At 44.0% G+C, this 14,139-nt stretch overlaps 1 protein-coding gene across 2 annotated transcripts in view; it reads left to right on the top strand.

The window, feature by feature from the left end:
* The first annotated feature begins 225 nt into the window (after positions 1-225).
* Positions 226-14,139, top strand: part of REN (renin) — an 822,085-nt gene continuing 808,171 nt past the window's right edge. For both annotated transcript variants that reach the window (XM_082245108.1, XM_082245109.1), the window contains exon 1: positions 226-334. In XM_082245108.1, coding sequence (XP_082101234.1) covers positions 285-334 — 50 coding nt within the window. In that variant the 5' untranslated portion in view covers positions 226-284. The remainder of the gene's footprint in view (positions 335-14,139) is intronic.

Consider the following 14,139-nt stretch of genomic DNA (forward strand, 5'->3'; position numbering starts at 1 on the left):
ATTCAGATTCCCCTAATCCTACCAATTTGGCTAACTTCAGACAGCTAAATATAAAGAGAGCAGAATAGTTCAAGTGGTAAAAGTCAGAGAGAAATAGAGAGAGCTTAAGGATAAACAAAAACGAACGTCAGAGGCAGTAAAGTATTTACTTAAGAATAAGATAAGGAGTAAATAGTGGATATAAAAAGAACAAAATTGACTGTAGTTAGAGAAAACAGTAAAATAAACGCGATTCAAGAACACAAGAATTCTGTCAAGCAAGAAGCTCTGTGACTTTCTTCATCATGCGTGCATTGTTATTGACTATCCTCCTATCTTGTGATGCGCTCAAAAGGTAAGAAAATATAAAAAAATTAAATCTATGGGGATTTACTTAAATGTGTGTCGTAGGTGCAGATCTGACTTTGCTTCCAGGCAAGAAAAAATATGTATATAATAAGCATAAAAGCAGATCTGTACTTTATAACCTTTTATAAGGGACATGGTAAAATTTGTGCTATTACACAAATATATTGTCATATGGACAGAAATAGAATTTGGTACCCAACGCTATTTAAAACCATTATATAGCAATTTTGTCTCAAACAGTAGTGTACATAATTGTCCAACTAATAACCTTGTTTGTGTGAATTTATTATCTTGTAAGGAAATAAGTTAACATTTGGGAAACAACAATACTTAATACAGCCAGTTGCTATTTTCCATCTTTAGCAGATGAGATGAAATTACACAATTTTCTATGGAGGTCATTCACACACTGTATATGCAGTTTAGTTTTAAAATAGGTCCTGTTCGAGTTTGGAGCAGTGCATTTTCTAGCTATAGACTTGAATGGTAACTGCATGTAAAACACTTATACATCTTAAGATAGCAGGTTTTCAGTATGTTTTCTGGAAGTCTTTGCTGTGTTCCTGATGTGAGAGAGAGTGACATGCATTTGAATCACATCAGTGGTGTCACTAGGGGGAGGGGGGGGGGGCAGAAGGGACAATGGCCCCCTCCAATATTACACTGTGCACCCCCATAAAAAATGCAATTTTTTTTTGTTTGTATTTTACATGGCAGAGAAAGCACTGAATCATTAAATAGGGCTGAAGAAGGCTGGGGTTCTGCTGCTGTGCGAGACACCCCCCCCCCCCTCCCCCAGGCTGTAATGTGAGCATCCAGTTTGAAAAAAACAGCCTTATTTGTAGAGAAGAATCACACTGAGACTGGTGGCTGCAGTAGAGTGTCTGTCTGTATGACACTCCCACAGCCCAGCCAGCACACTCCCCCCCCTCCCCTCACAGACAGCAGAGGAGAACGGAATACAAGCTCCTCGTGTGTCTGCCCAGACCGCCCACTCTCCTCCCGGAATGCAGCTGTATCTGACAGGAGATGTGGGCGGGAAACATGAAAGATCTCAGCGGTGTGTGAGAGAGATAACAGCTTTAACCCTGGGTGAGTACACAGTAAGCTGTGCAGTGTAGTGTGATTGCTGAACTGTCCCTATCTCCCTCCCTTGTCCCCCCCCCCCCTTTCTCTGTTCTTCCAAGTGTACTGCATTGCATGTCATTTGTCCAGGAATCGCACAAGATTCCTGTACAAATGACATACAAATTCAGTGCTATGCAAATTGAACCATACATTGTGTATGGCTCAATTTGCATTGGATCCGCTCCAAAAAGGTGCAAGACCCTTTTTTTTTTTTTTGTCTGCACTGGATTCGGATCGTTAGGGTGTTCAGACCCATATGATCCAATTCCATCGGCTTCCACAGTGCACACTGCGTTCTGCAAACCAATTTGTGGGTATCAATAACTTTCATCATTAATATTGACATCCGCAGTGGTTTGCAGAGCGCAGTGTGAACTGCCTGCGATTCTGATGCATTGCGGGAAAGGAATTGCAGCAGTTCCCTCACCGCATCAGTGTGAACCGGACCTCAACTATTGTGTTAATGAAAAAAATATTCAGTTCCCCATCTACACATTCAAGGTGGATGGGGGAATCCTCCTGCTGAGCCCATGCCAGAACTACCAGGGTCGCACTTGCGACCAGGTCCTGCTGTTCTGCCACCAGGGGGGTTTCCAGCCTCCTCTTGCTGTCCTGCCCCTGATATTGACAACGCCAATCTGGTGTTTTCTGTCTCCTTGGCAGCAGCTGCAGCATATTAGGATCCAGTACTGGTTACATTATGGGGCTGATGGGTGCATACGGGGAGGAGGGGGTCAGCAGTACTGGTTGTAGATGGCTGAGCTCTCCACCAGTCGCCTAGCAGCTGTGATATTGCATAGCCTTTTCTGTTGACATGGTGATCTGGATGTGTTCTGGGCGATGCTCCCGATCAGATCTAAAAATAAATATGATAGTGGTTTTATTGATTAGAGCCCCCACCTTACTAGAATGGAGCCCACACAGTTGCTGAGCATATGGCTGATATATATGTGATTGTACTATTCTATTAAATACTGTGTTTAAGTCCACATATTCGATCCAATTGGGAGAATCGCCCAGATCGCATCCAAATGGCATGTCAACAGAGAAGGCTTTGCAGTGTCATCACTGCTAGGGACTGGCGGAGAGCACAGCTGTCTACAACCAGTAGTGCCAGCCCTCCTGCACATTTGCCCATTAGCCCCATAATGTAACCAGCACTGGATCCTAATGCGCTGTCATGAATACAGAGATGCTGGACTGGCCCTGTCAATAGCAGGGGCAGGACAGCAAGAGCAAATTGGGAACACCAGGGCCTGGTTGCTTTCCACCACCATGGAGGGGGCCTAAGATGTCAGGAAGGAAGCCCACTGCAGAACATGTGAAAGAGCCCTGCTGTGGGAAAGTAATAAAGGGCCCCTGGATCAGTGGAAAGTGCACCATGCACACAGGGAAGGGCCCCGGGATAGATGGGTGGGAGTGGTCAGGGTGGCCCCCTATGGTTTTTTGCACCGATGCCCATTGTCACGAATATTTCATGTTTTTGCCTTTTTGATGCCCATTGTCAGGGATTGTGACAAAGTGTTCGGAATATTTACTGTTTATGCGTTTGATAGCCCTTCATAATGCAAATTTTTGTCTATAGGTTATGTTAAAGAGACTCTCCTGCTTCCTTTTCAGAAGTTTGCCTAGGGACTTTTTAGCATCTTTATAAAAGTCCCTAGTCAGATTGAAACATTGACGCTCAATTGTATTGTATATTGCATGAACAAAACAAAGGTATATTTGTAACAAGACCTCTGGAGTGCATTCTATTCTTGAAAAAAAAAAAAAAAATATATATATATATATATATTGCATTTTATTGTCGGCCCCCCTACTTTTGTCCCTATCCCCCCATGTGCCCCTCCAAAATATGAAAGCTGGAGACACCACTGAATCATATCCACTCTCATTGCAGCTGCTCCTTCAAATCGCTCTGCAAAACTGATTCAACTTGCATCGCATCAGTGGGAACCTACCCTTAAACTCAAATCGAACTTTAAGACTCAGATAAAAAAAAAACACTCTTAAAACATTTTGTGAATATTTTCACATTTTACAGCTTGTTTGGGAATACCTCTTCTGCATTACAAAAGATAATCAAAAGAGGTTTTCAGATAATCAGATGCTTTGTGCTTTCTGTATATATCACAACTCTAAATGTTCCCCCAGTTTTGTAGATGGAGGGAAAATTAGTTTGCAAAGAAGTATGCAAGTAAAACAGAATATAATATTTTTGCCTAAGTATAATTGGATGATATAGGTCAGCAGAGTTTCATCTAGTTCACTAGTTCCACAAAGAGAACATCCTATTTGCCTTTAGCAAAGCAACCCCATTGTCTGTGGCTCAATAAAAATATAGATATTTCCTGGTGCCTCCATGGCAGCATACAGGTGATAGAGCTCCGCCTCGACTCCTCCCTCAGGACCAGTGAATAGCATAAAAGAAGACCTGGCCCCCTATCCCATCATTCTCCTTTTTTTCCTCATACCTTCTTGACTGGTTCTGGTACAGAAGAAAACAGGAGACTGGAGACCTGTCATAGACCTGAAAAGGCTCAACAGGTATATAATTTTGGAGAGCTTCAAGATGGAGTCGTTGCAGACGATCATCCAGGTGGTGCAACCAGGGGACTGGATGGTTTCGGTCGACTTACAAGATGCCTACCTGCATGTTCCGATCAATCCAAGATTCCAAAGATTCCTGAGGTTTGCGGTAGGACAGACCCACCTGCAGTTTCAGGCTCTACCTTTTGGTCTCTGCACCTCACTTTGGGTGTTCACGAAAATCCTCATCTCAGCGCTGGCACCGTTACGGGAGAGAGGCTTACGAGTACACCACTACCTGGACGACATCCTCCTCTTAGCCAACAACCCAGCACAGCTCATTTCCCACAGGGACCTACTGCTACGGTCCCTAGCGGAGCTAGGTTGGCTTGTAAACCATGCCAAGAGTCATCTCGTCCCCTCCCAACAGATGATCTATCTGGGCATACTGTTCGATAGGCAGAGGGGAACTGTGTCATTGCCCATCCAGAAGATAGAGGTCATTATGAAAAGAATGAAGAAGGTTATGTCAGCCCACCAGATAACGGCATCTCAGTGTTTGAGCCTCATAGGCACAATGTCAGCGTGTATTCCGGTGGTTCCATGGGCCCATTGGCACTTAAGATATTTTCAGACGGGCTTCCTGTTGCAATGGAAGAAACGGTGTCTCTCTCAGAAGATTCTTCTATCCAGCTTGATGCGCAGGAGCCTGCACTGGTGGACGAATCGGAAGAACCTATCCAATTCTCGTCAACTGGGCTCATTCCCCTGGACCAAAATTACGTCCGATGCCAGTGGCCTAGGCTGGGGAGCTCACTGCGGGGAAGTCAGTGTACAGGGGAGATGGTCCTACCCCACGAGGGGGATAGTCTCGAACATCCTAGAGATGAGGGCAGCCTTCCTAGCGCTAACATCATTTGCTTCGCTGATACAGGGTCAAAGAGTAGTGCTCCGTCTAGACAACAGAGCAGCAGTCTCCTACCTGCAGAGGCAGGGAGGAACCCGAAGCAGATCTCTGCTCAGGGAAGTGGAGCCGGTAATACTTTGGGCGGAAAAAAATCTCGTAGACCTGAGGGCAGTTTACCTCCCAGGCAGCGCAAATTCAGAAGCAGACAGGCTGTCAAGAACATTTGTGGACATCAACGAATGGTCATTACATCCCCACATTTTCAGCCAGATCTGCAAACTCTGGGAAACACCCCAGGTGGACATGTTTGCCACAGCGGAGAACACAAAGCTATCAAGATTTTTCTCTCGTCTACCACATCCCCAGGCAGAGGCAGTGGACGCCCTCTCATGCCCATGGGAGTTCAGAACAGCATATGCCTTCCCTCCTCGGCCGTTGATACTGAAGTTTCTTCAGAGGCTCCTGAGGGAGCATGTACAGATACTGGCGATCCTACCATTTTGGCCAAAGAGACCTTGGTTTCCCCTGGCCATGTATCTCTCGATGAGCCCTCCGGTCAGAATCCCCTCCTTCCCTCACCTTCTATCTCAAGGGGGACTGACCCATCCAGATCCCCAGAAACTGGACCTGCGAATCTGGAACTTGAGAGGAAGAGGTTTCAGGCCTTAGGTTGTTCCTCAGAGGTTATAGCTACCTTAATGAAGGCCAGAAAGTCATCCACAAATGTGGTATATTCAAGAATATGGAACAAATTCTTATCCTTTGCCACGGGACGCGGGGTAGATCCAGCCTCGACTTCCCCAATGGATATACTCAACTTTCTCCAAACAGGTCTCGACCTAGGACTGAGCCTAAGCTCGTTAAAAGTACAAGTAGCAGCCATTTCAGCCGTAACCAACAGGAGATGGGCAGAAGACCCATTAGTAATAACGTTTCTCAAGGGAGTCCTGAAAATCAGGCCACCGGTAAGGCACCCATATCCTCAGTGGGATCTGTCGGTGGTTCTGCAAGCCTTATCGGATAAACCTTTTTCCCCTTCGGAAGATACGTCACTGTGGAACCTGACCCTGAAGACCACGTTCCTGTTGGCCATTACTTCAGGGAGAAGGATTTCGGAGCTACACGCCTTGGGAATAGGCGAGGACCACATCTCTTTCTTCCCAGACAGGGTGGAACTGCGCCCTCTGCGTGGTTTTACGCCTAAAGTCACAACCCTGTGTCATCTCCTGGAACCCTGGGCATTACCGGTATTTTTGGATACGGATTCAGGGGCATGTAACGACTTGGACCTCTCTAGAGTTCTAAGGGCCTACCTGGAATCTACTAGATCCTTCAGGAAATCTCAGAGACTCTTGGTGATTCCCTTCGGCAAAAACCGAGGAAAAGAGGCAACCAGCAGAACATTATCCTCTTGGGTTGTAAAATTGATTCAAAAAGCTTACAAGTCGAGGAACATGGTCCCTCCGGCGCGGGTGAACGCTCACTCAACTCGAGCAGTCTCGGCTTCTTGGGCAGCAAGGGCTAACGTTTCCTTGGAAACAGTATGCAGGGCCGCCACCTGGTCTTCTCGCCACACATTCCTGAGACACTACCATATCGATCCAGGTGCTCTCACAACGGTGGAGTTTGGAAAGTGAGCAATCCAAGCGGCAATGTCTATAACCAATTAAAATACTTTAAGTTCAGCATTATCCCACCCGTCTGAGCTAGTTATTTATCACCTGTATGCTGCCATGGAGGCACCAGGAAAACTGAAAATTGTATCATATTTACTGTAATTTTCCTTTCCTGGTGCCTATCCATGGCAGCATACGCTCCCACCCTGGTATTCTATATTACTGAGAATGATGGGATAGGGGGCCAGGTCTTCTTTTATGCTATTCACTGGTCCTGAGGGAGGAGTCGAGGAGGAGCTCTATCACCTGTATGCTGCCATGGATAGGCACCAGGAAATGAAAATTACAGTCACACACACCTACACAGGTTGAACTGGATGGACTATTGTCTTTATTCAACCTCACCTACTATGTAACTATGTAAATATGATACAATTTTCTGTTTTTCAGCAATCAACATCCAACTGTCTCTGCAAAAAATATCTCCCTGATCTGCAATACCACTGTATAACATATTGTTAGTGTGTCTGTGACTCAATGGCAATATAGATATACTGTACTTTTTCAGCGAGAAGCACCAGTAGCACTTTTCTTAAAAATATTTCTCTGTACACTGTACAAGACCCTGTATGTCTGTGACTTAGTATAAATATCAAAAATTACATGATTGACATTTTCAGCAATCAGCATCTAACTTTACCTAAAGTCTGTGGGCTTTCCCGAAAAAACAAAAAACAAAAAAAAAAACACACTATTGGCTACTCTAAGCTACCTGACCACAGTTCAGGGTCAAGAAGTGCATGATTAGGAATTGGTTGCAATAGCAGCTAACAATCCCAATCGTTCGTATTTTTTTCAAACTACAAATGAATGAAGGTTGAACTAATGGCCAAATTGAACCTGCTAACAATCCCAATCGTTCGCCATTTTTTCAAACTACAAATGAATGAAGGTTGAACTAGTGGCCAAATTGAACCTGAAGCTTACCACTAGGGTTGAGCGAACACGGACTGTATTATTCGTGTTCGTACCGAATAATTGGATTTTTGTTACCCGAACACGGACCCAAAAACTTTACTGTATGTTCGGGTAAAAATCCGTGTTCGGTCGTTTTATTTCCGGGTTTTGCATGCATTGGCGCGCTTTTCATGGCGGGCTTTCAAAAGCCAATCAACAAGCGTTTAACTGGTGTGCCTTAAGCCATCCCAGCAATGCCTACAAATGTATTAGTAGCTGTGATTGGCCATCTGAAGCATGTGACCAAGTCTTTATAAGTCAGAGGCAGCGCCGCTGCGTCATTCTGCTGTGTTAGTTCAGGGACAGAGCACACATCATACGTGCTGGCTGCTGATTAGGGACAGACAGGAAAAAAAAACATTTGTGTACGGATAAAATTGAGGGACAGTTCGGAGTGTGTTAGGCAGGGCGAGTTGTAGGCATTTTAGGGCGAGGCTGCTGATTTTTAGGGTCAGTTTTCTATGATCGATTTTGCTGTGTGGGAGGGGTTTTCAGTGACCGATCTACAATCTTATCAATCCTTTTAGGGAGAGGCTGCTGCTGATTTTTAGGGTCAGTTCTCTACGATCGATTTTGCTGTGTGGGAGGGGTTTTCAGTGACCGATCTATGATCTTATCAATCCTTTTAGGGAGAGGCTGCTGCTGATTTTTAGGGTCAGTTTTCTACGATCGATTTTCCTGTGTGGGAGGGGTTTTCAGTGACCGATCTACGATCTTATCAAACCATTTAGGGAGAGGCTGGAGATAGGCAGGTGTCAGTGGTCCACATCGATTTTGCTGTGTGTGTGGGGTGCAGTGAACACAATTTTTTTGCCCACTGAGGAGGAGGGAGAAAAGTATTTTTCTATCAGTCACTGTGTGCAACATTTTTCCTTCAGCTGTGCTGTGCTGACTGATCATACACTGCTGTGTTCAGTTCACATGTGCTATTATTGAGTGGTTTCAAAAATCATACACTTTTTTCTATTCCACTATTCAATATAGAGCCTTGGGTTAAAAAAAATTAAATTGTGGCCCGCAGCAGAGCTGAATGATATTTGGGGTTTTTGGGGTTCATCTCATACTTCTGAAGATTTGAGGGTGCTGCCTGTTCCAAACTCCTCCTACTCCTCATCCAGCCTTTTAGGGGTACAAACAATAGTAATTGGGGCCTAGTGTGGTTTTCTACGTGTGAGATACATACACTTTTTTTGATCATATTTTCTATTCCGCTATTCAATAAAAACCTTTGGGGAACAGTTAAATTGCGGGATAGTCTGTGTTGGTGTGAGATCCACCTTTCCAAGTTTTTGGGGTTCATCTCATACTTCTGAAGATTTGAGGGTGCTGCCTGTTCCAAACTCCTCCTACTCCTCATCCAGCCTTTTAGGGGTACAAACAATAGTTATTGGGGCCTAGTGTGGTTTTGTACGTGTGAGATACATACACTTTTTTTGATCATATTTTCTATTCCGCTATTCAATAAAAACCTTTGGGGAACAGTTAAATTGCGGGATAGTCTGTGTTGGTAGGTGTGAGATCCACCTTTCCAAGTTTTTGGGGTTCATCTCATACTTCTGAAGATTTGAGGGTGCTGCCTGTTCCAAACTCCTCCTACTCCTCATCCAACCTTTTAGGGGTACAAACAATAGTAATTGGGGCCTAGTGTGGTTTTGTACGTGTGAGATACATACACTTTTTTTGATCATATTTTCTATTCCGCTATTCAATAAAAACCTTTGGGTATAAACAATTAAATTGCGGGATAGTCTGTGTCGGTACGTGTGAGATACACCTTTCCAATTTTTGGGGCGCATCTCATACTGCCGAGGATTTGAGGGTGCTTCAGTCTGCCTCCTGCCTGTTCCGAACTCCTCCTACTCCTCACCCTGCCTTTAGGGTACAAAAAATTGTAATCGGGGCCTAGATTGTGTTTGTACGTGTGAGATACACCGTTTTGTAAAATTTGTCCTATTCCGCTATTCAATATACACCCTGTTTGAGTGTAAAAAATTAAATTGCGGGATAGTCTGTATCGCTACATGTGAGATACACCTTTTTAAATTTGTTTGGCGCATCTCCTTCTACCGCCGAGGATTGCAGGGCGCTTCAGTTTGGCTCCTGTTCCCAACTCCTCCTACTCCTCTTCCTCATCCTGCCTTTAAGGTACAAAAAACTTTAATCGGGGCATAGTTTGTGTTTGTACGTGTGAGATACACCGTTTTGTAAAATTTGTCCTATTCCGCTATTCAATATACACCCTGTTTGAGTGTAAAAAATTAAATTGCGGGATAGTCTGTATCGGTACATGTGAGATAAACCTTTTTAAATTTGTTTGGCGCATCTCCTTCTACCGCCGAGGATTGCAGGGCGCTTCAGTTTGGCTCCTGTTCCCAACTCCTCCTACTCCTCTTCCTCATCCTGCCTTTAGGGTACAAAAAATTGTAATCGGGGCCTAGTTTGTGTTTGTACGTGTGAGATACACCGTTTTGTAAAATTTGTCCTATTCCGCTATTCAATATACACCCTGTTTGAGTGTAAAAAATTAAATTGCGGGACAGTCTGTATCGGTACATGTGAGATACACCTTTTTAAATTTGTTTGGCGCATCTCCTTCTACCGCCGAGGATTGCAGGGCGCTTCAGTTTGCCTCCTGTTCCCAACTCCTCCTACTCCTCTTCCTCATCCTCCCTTTAGGGTACAAAAAATTTTAATCGGAACCTAGTCTGTGTTTGTACGTGTAAGATACACCGTTTTTTATCCTATTCCGCTATTCAATATACACCCTTTTGGGGTAAAAGACATTAAATTGCGGCATAGTTTGCATATTTGACTGTGAGATACACCCGTGCGATACTGTTGTTGTTTTGTTCCGCTATTCAATAAACACCTTTCTAGGGCAAGATCTTAAATTACAGAAATATGAGGAGACCGTCAAATAGGGGCCGTGGCCTGGGTCGTGGTGCTGCTGGTAGAGCTCCTGTTGCAAGGAGAGGACGTGGTGTAAGATTCTGGTACCTCTGGTACCCTTAATAATTTATTTCCTTCCAAATATGCGTCCCACCTTTCTTACTAGGTGGTACGCATACACCTTTAAGACAGATAATGTCATCGCTGAGCGCCGCAGAGCGGCTATTTCAACCGCCGGCGTTTTCGCTCACATCGTTCGTTCAACCTGCCTTGTGTATCCACATGCTTTCAAGCCTGTCTTGCTGTCGGAACCTCCAGCTGGTTGCTTCTACCTGGAGCAGACCGGAACCTCGCTACTGATCCCTGTATCTCGCTACCAGATCTTCCCCTCTCTACTGGACCCCTCTACTACTAACATTTACTAGTGATAAGTACCCCACAGGGGAATCCTCCATAACCTACTTACACTATCTATCATCTGCACTGTTACATAGATTGCTAGCTCTTGAGCCTACTACCATCTACTATCTGCACTGTTACAGAGATTGCTAGCTCTTGAGTCTACTACCATCTATCATCTGCACTGTTACATAGATTGCTTGCTCTTAAGTCTACTACCATCTATCATCTGCACTGCTACATAGATTGCTAGCTCTTGAGTCTACTACCATCTATCCTTGCACTGGGTTAGTCTATCCTGTAATTGTCATCTGCTGTCCTTACCACCTGTCACCATACTCGATTACTAACCTATCTGCCCTCTACCTAATACCATCTAGTACTCTCCTGAACAAACCTATCAAGTACTTACCATCTCTATCACTGTTCACACCTGTCCCTTCAGCACAACACCTTCATACTGTCATATACATTCTACCACTCCAGGAACATCTTATTGAGTGTGTATATATCTGTATGTTGAAGCTGACAGGCCCACAGTGATGAGTTTGGAGAGTTGGATCTGGTTATTCAACACATCTCTACATGACTACTGAGTGGAGATTTTGCAGCTGCATATCCAGCCTACTACAAAAACGCAGGAGCGTTACAGATTGAACGAACCAGAAAAAAAAAATGGATTCAGCAGAATTACCCACTCAAGTGACACAATTAACACAACAAGTAAATGCGTTAATACTTGCTCTTACTGAAGTAAAAGAAGAGAATCAGACTCTGACGCAGCAGGTAACCCGTCTCTCACGGCTTACTACTGTTCAGCCCCCGAACCTAAAATAAACCCTCCCCTAGTGTTTACAGGTGATCGGAAAAAATTTTGTGAATTCAAAAACGCATGTCAATTGCTTTTTTTGTTAAAACCTCGTACATACTCTACTGATCAAATTAAAGTCTGTACCGTTATTTCATACTTAACGGGTGATCCCCGGGCCTGGGCAGACTCTCTCTTTGAGAAAAATGATCAGATTCTCAACTCCTATTCCTTATTTCTAGCAGAACTCGCTAGTTTATATGAAGACCCCAATAGGCAGAGTACTGCTTATATTCAATTAAGGGCTTTAAAACAAGGAAGGAGACCTGTAGAAGACTTTGTAGCAGAGTTCAAAAGATGGACCCTTGATTCAGGGTGGAATGATACATCTCTGCGAACTCAATTCAGACTCGGGTTATCAGAAGCTGTTAAAGACGAGCTCGCCCGAGCGGATTTACCTGGCACCTTGGATGCCTTGATACAACTTAGTATCAACATCGACAGACGACTACGAGAAAGAAGGGCTGAAAAAATGGGAATGCCATTAACTAGTCCTTCTCGGATTGCGGCCGTTGACCCTACTCCCATGGAGGTAGGAACTATATGCCCACCTTTATCAACTACAGAACGAGCCAGAAGGAGATCCAGAAATCTCTGCATGTACTGCGCATCCCCGGATCATTTGATATGCGTCTGTCCCCTTGTCCGCAAAAAAGAGGGTGAGTGTTCACATGTCTTGCTAGGAGGATTAACGACTTCCTTTTCTAACCCCAATCTTTTTGTTCATTTAACATTACAGTGGGACCAGATTAGGATCACCACCAAGGCTATGATCGACACTGGATCTTGTGGAAACTATATTGATACACGTTTTGTTACCTTAAATAAAATACCTATTATTTCAAAACTTAAACCTGTTTCTGTTAGTTTCATTAACGGTATTCCATTGTCTTCTGATCCAATCACCAACCAGACACAGGCACTCCTTGCCACTGCCAACGAGTCTCATGTGGAGACCATCACCTTTGATATACTATCCTCACCCCATTTTTCCATTATTTTGGGACTTCCCTGGTTACACACACACCAACCAATCATAGATTGGAAAAGACGGACTTTGGCCTTCCCTTCTCACTATTGTGAGATTACGTGTAACCTCCCATCTTATGGAAAGATCCTGTCTGTGGTGTCAGATGAGATTGCACCACTATGCTATCAGGATCTGTCCGAAGTATTCCTTGAGAAAAATGCTCAAGTGTTGCCTCCCCATAGGGATTATGATTGCACTATTGATCTACTCCCTAACAGCAAATTGCCTTTCGGTCATGTTTATCCCCTTTCACAGGATGAACTTTCTCATCTCAAGGAATACTTGGATGAGAATTTGAAAAAAGGGTTCATCAGACCCTCTACTTCTTCCACAGCTGCAGGACTTTTCTTTGTCCGCAATAAGGATTCCAGTCTTAGGCCTATTATCGATTATAGGCAATTAAACACGATTACGATAAAGGATCGCTATCCTTTGCCGCTCATCCCTGAACTCATTGAACAAGTGCGTGGGGCTACTTACTTCTCTAAATTAGACCTGAAAGGGGCATACAACCTAATCCGAATCCGTGACGGAGATGAGTGGAAAACAGCAATCAGAACCAGATACGGATTATTCGAATATCTTGTGATGCCATTCGGGTTGTGTAATGCTCCCGCAGCCTTCCAAAGGTTCATAAACGACATCTTTAGAGACTTACTTGATGTCTGTGTCGTAGTATACCTGGACGATATACTTATCTATTCGCGATCTATGCCTGAACATATAAAACATGTAAGACTTGTGTTATCCAGATTACTCTCACACAATCTATACGTGAAATTAAAAAAATGCTTATTTCATAAGGAAGAAATATTATTTCTAGGATACATCATATCCAAAACTGGAATTAAGATGGATATGAGCAAGATATCCTGTATTCTGGACTGGCCTATACCAACAACTCGTAAGGCATTACAGCGATTCCTTGGATTCTCCAACTTCTATAGGAAGTTCATCAAGAACTTTTCCGCTATTGTGAGACCTCTCACACAACTGACAAGTATAAAGAAACCATTCAAATGGTCAGAAGAAGCGAATCAAGCTTTCTGCTTGTTAAAATCAAGCTTTACCTCTGCTCCCATACTACGCCATCCAGACCCATCCCTCCAATATATTCTGGAGGTAGATGCGTCAAATATGGCAGTAGGAGCAGTTCTCTCCCAACGACCAACAAATACTTCACCACTCCACCCAGTTGCTTTCTTTTCAAAATCACTAAGCAGCCCAGAGGTGAACTACCCAGTGGGTGAAAAGGAGTTGCTTGCCATAAAACTTGCAATGGAGAATTGGCGACATCTACTCGAAGGTACCCAGTTACCAATACTCATATATACAGATCATAAAAACCTTCAATACCTCCAGACTAACAAAACTCTCTCCCACCGACAGGTACGATGGTCATTATTCT

This window comes from Pelophylax lessonae (assembly GCF_965119305.1).
Source record: "Pelophylax lessonae genome assembly, chromosome: 2".
Classification (NCBI taxonomy): Eukaryota; Metazoa; Chordata; class Amphibia; order Anura; family Ranidae; genus Pelophylax; species Pelophylax lessonae.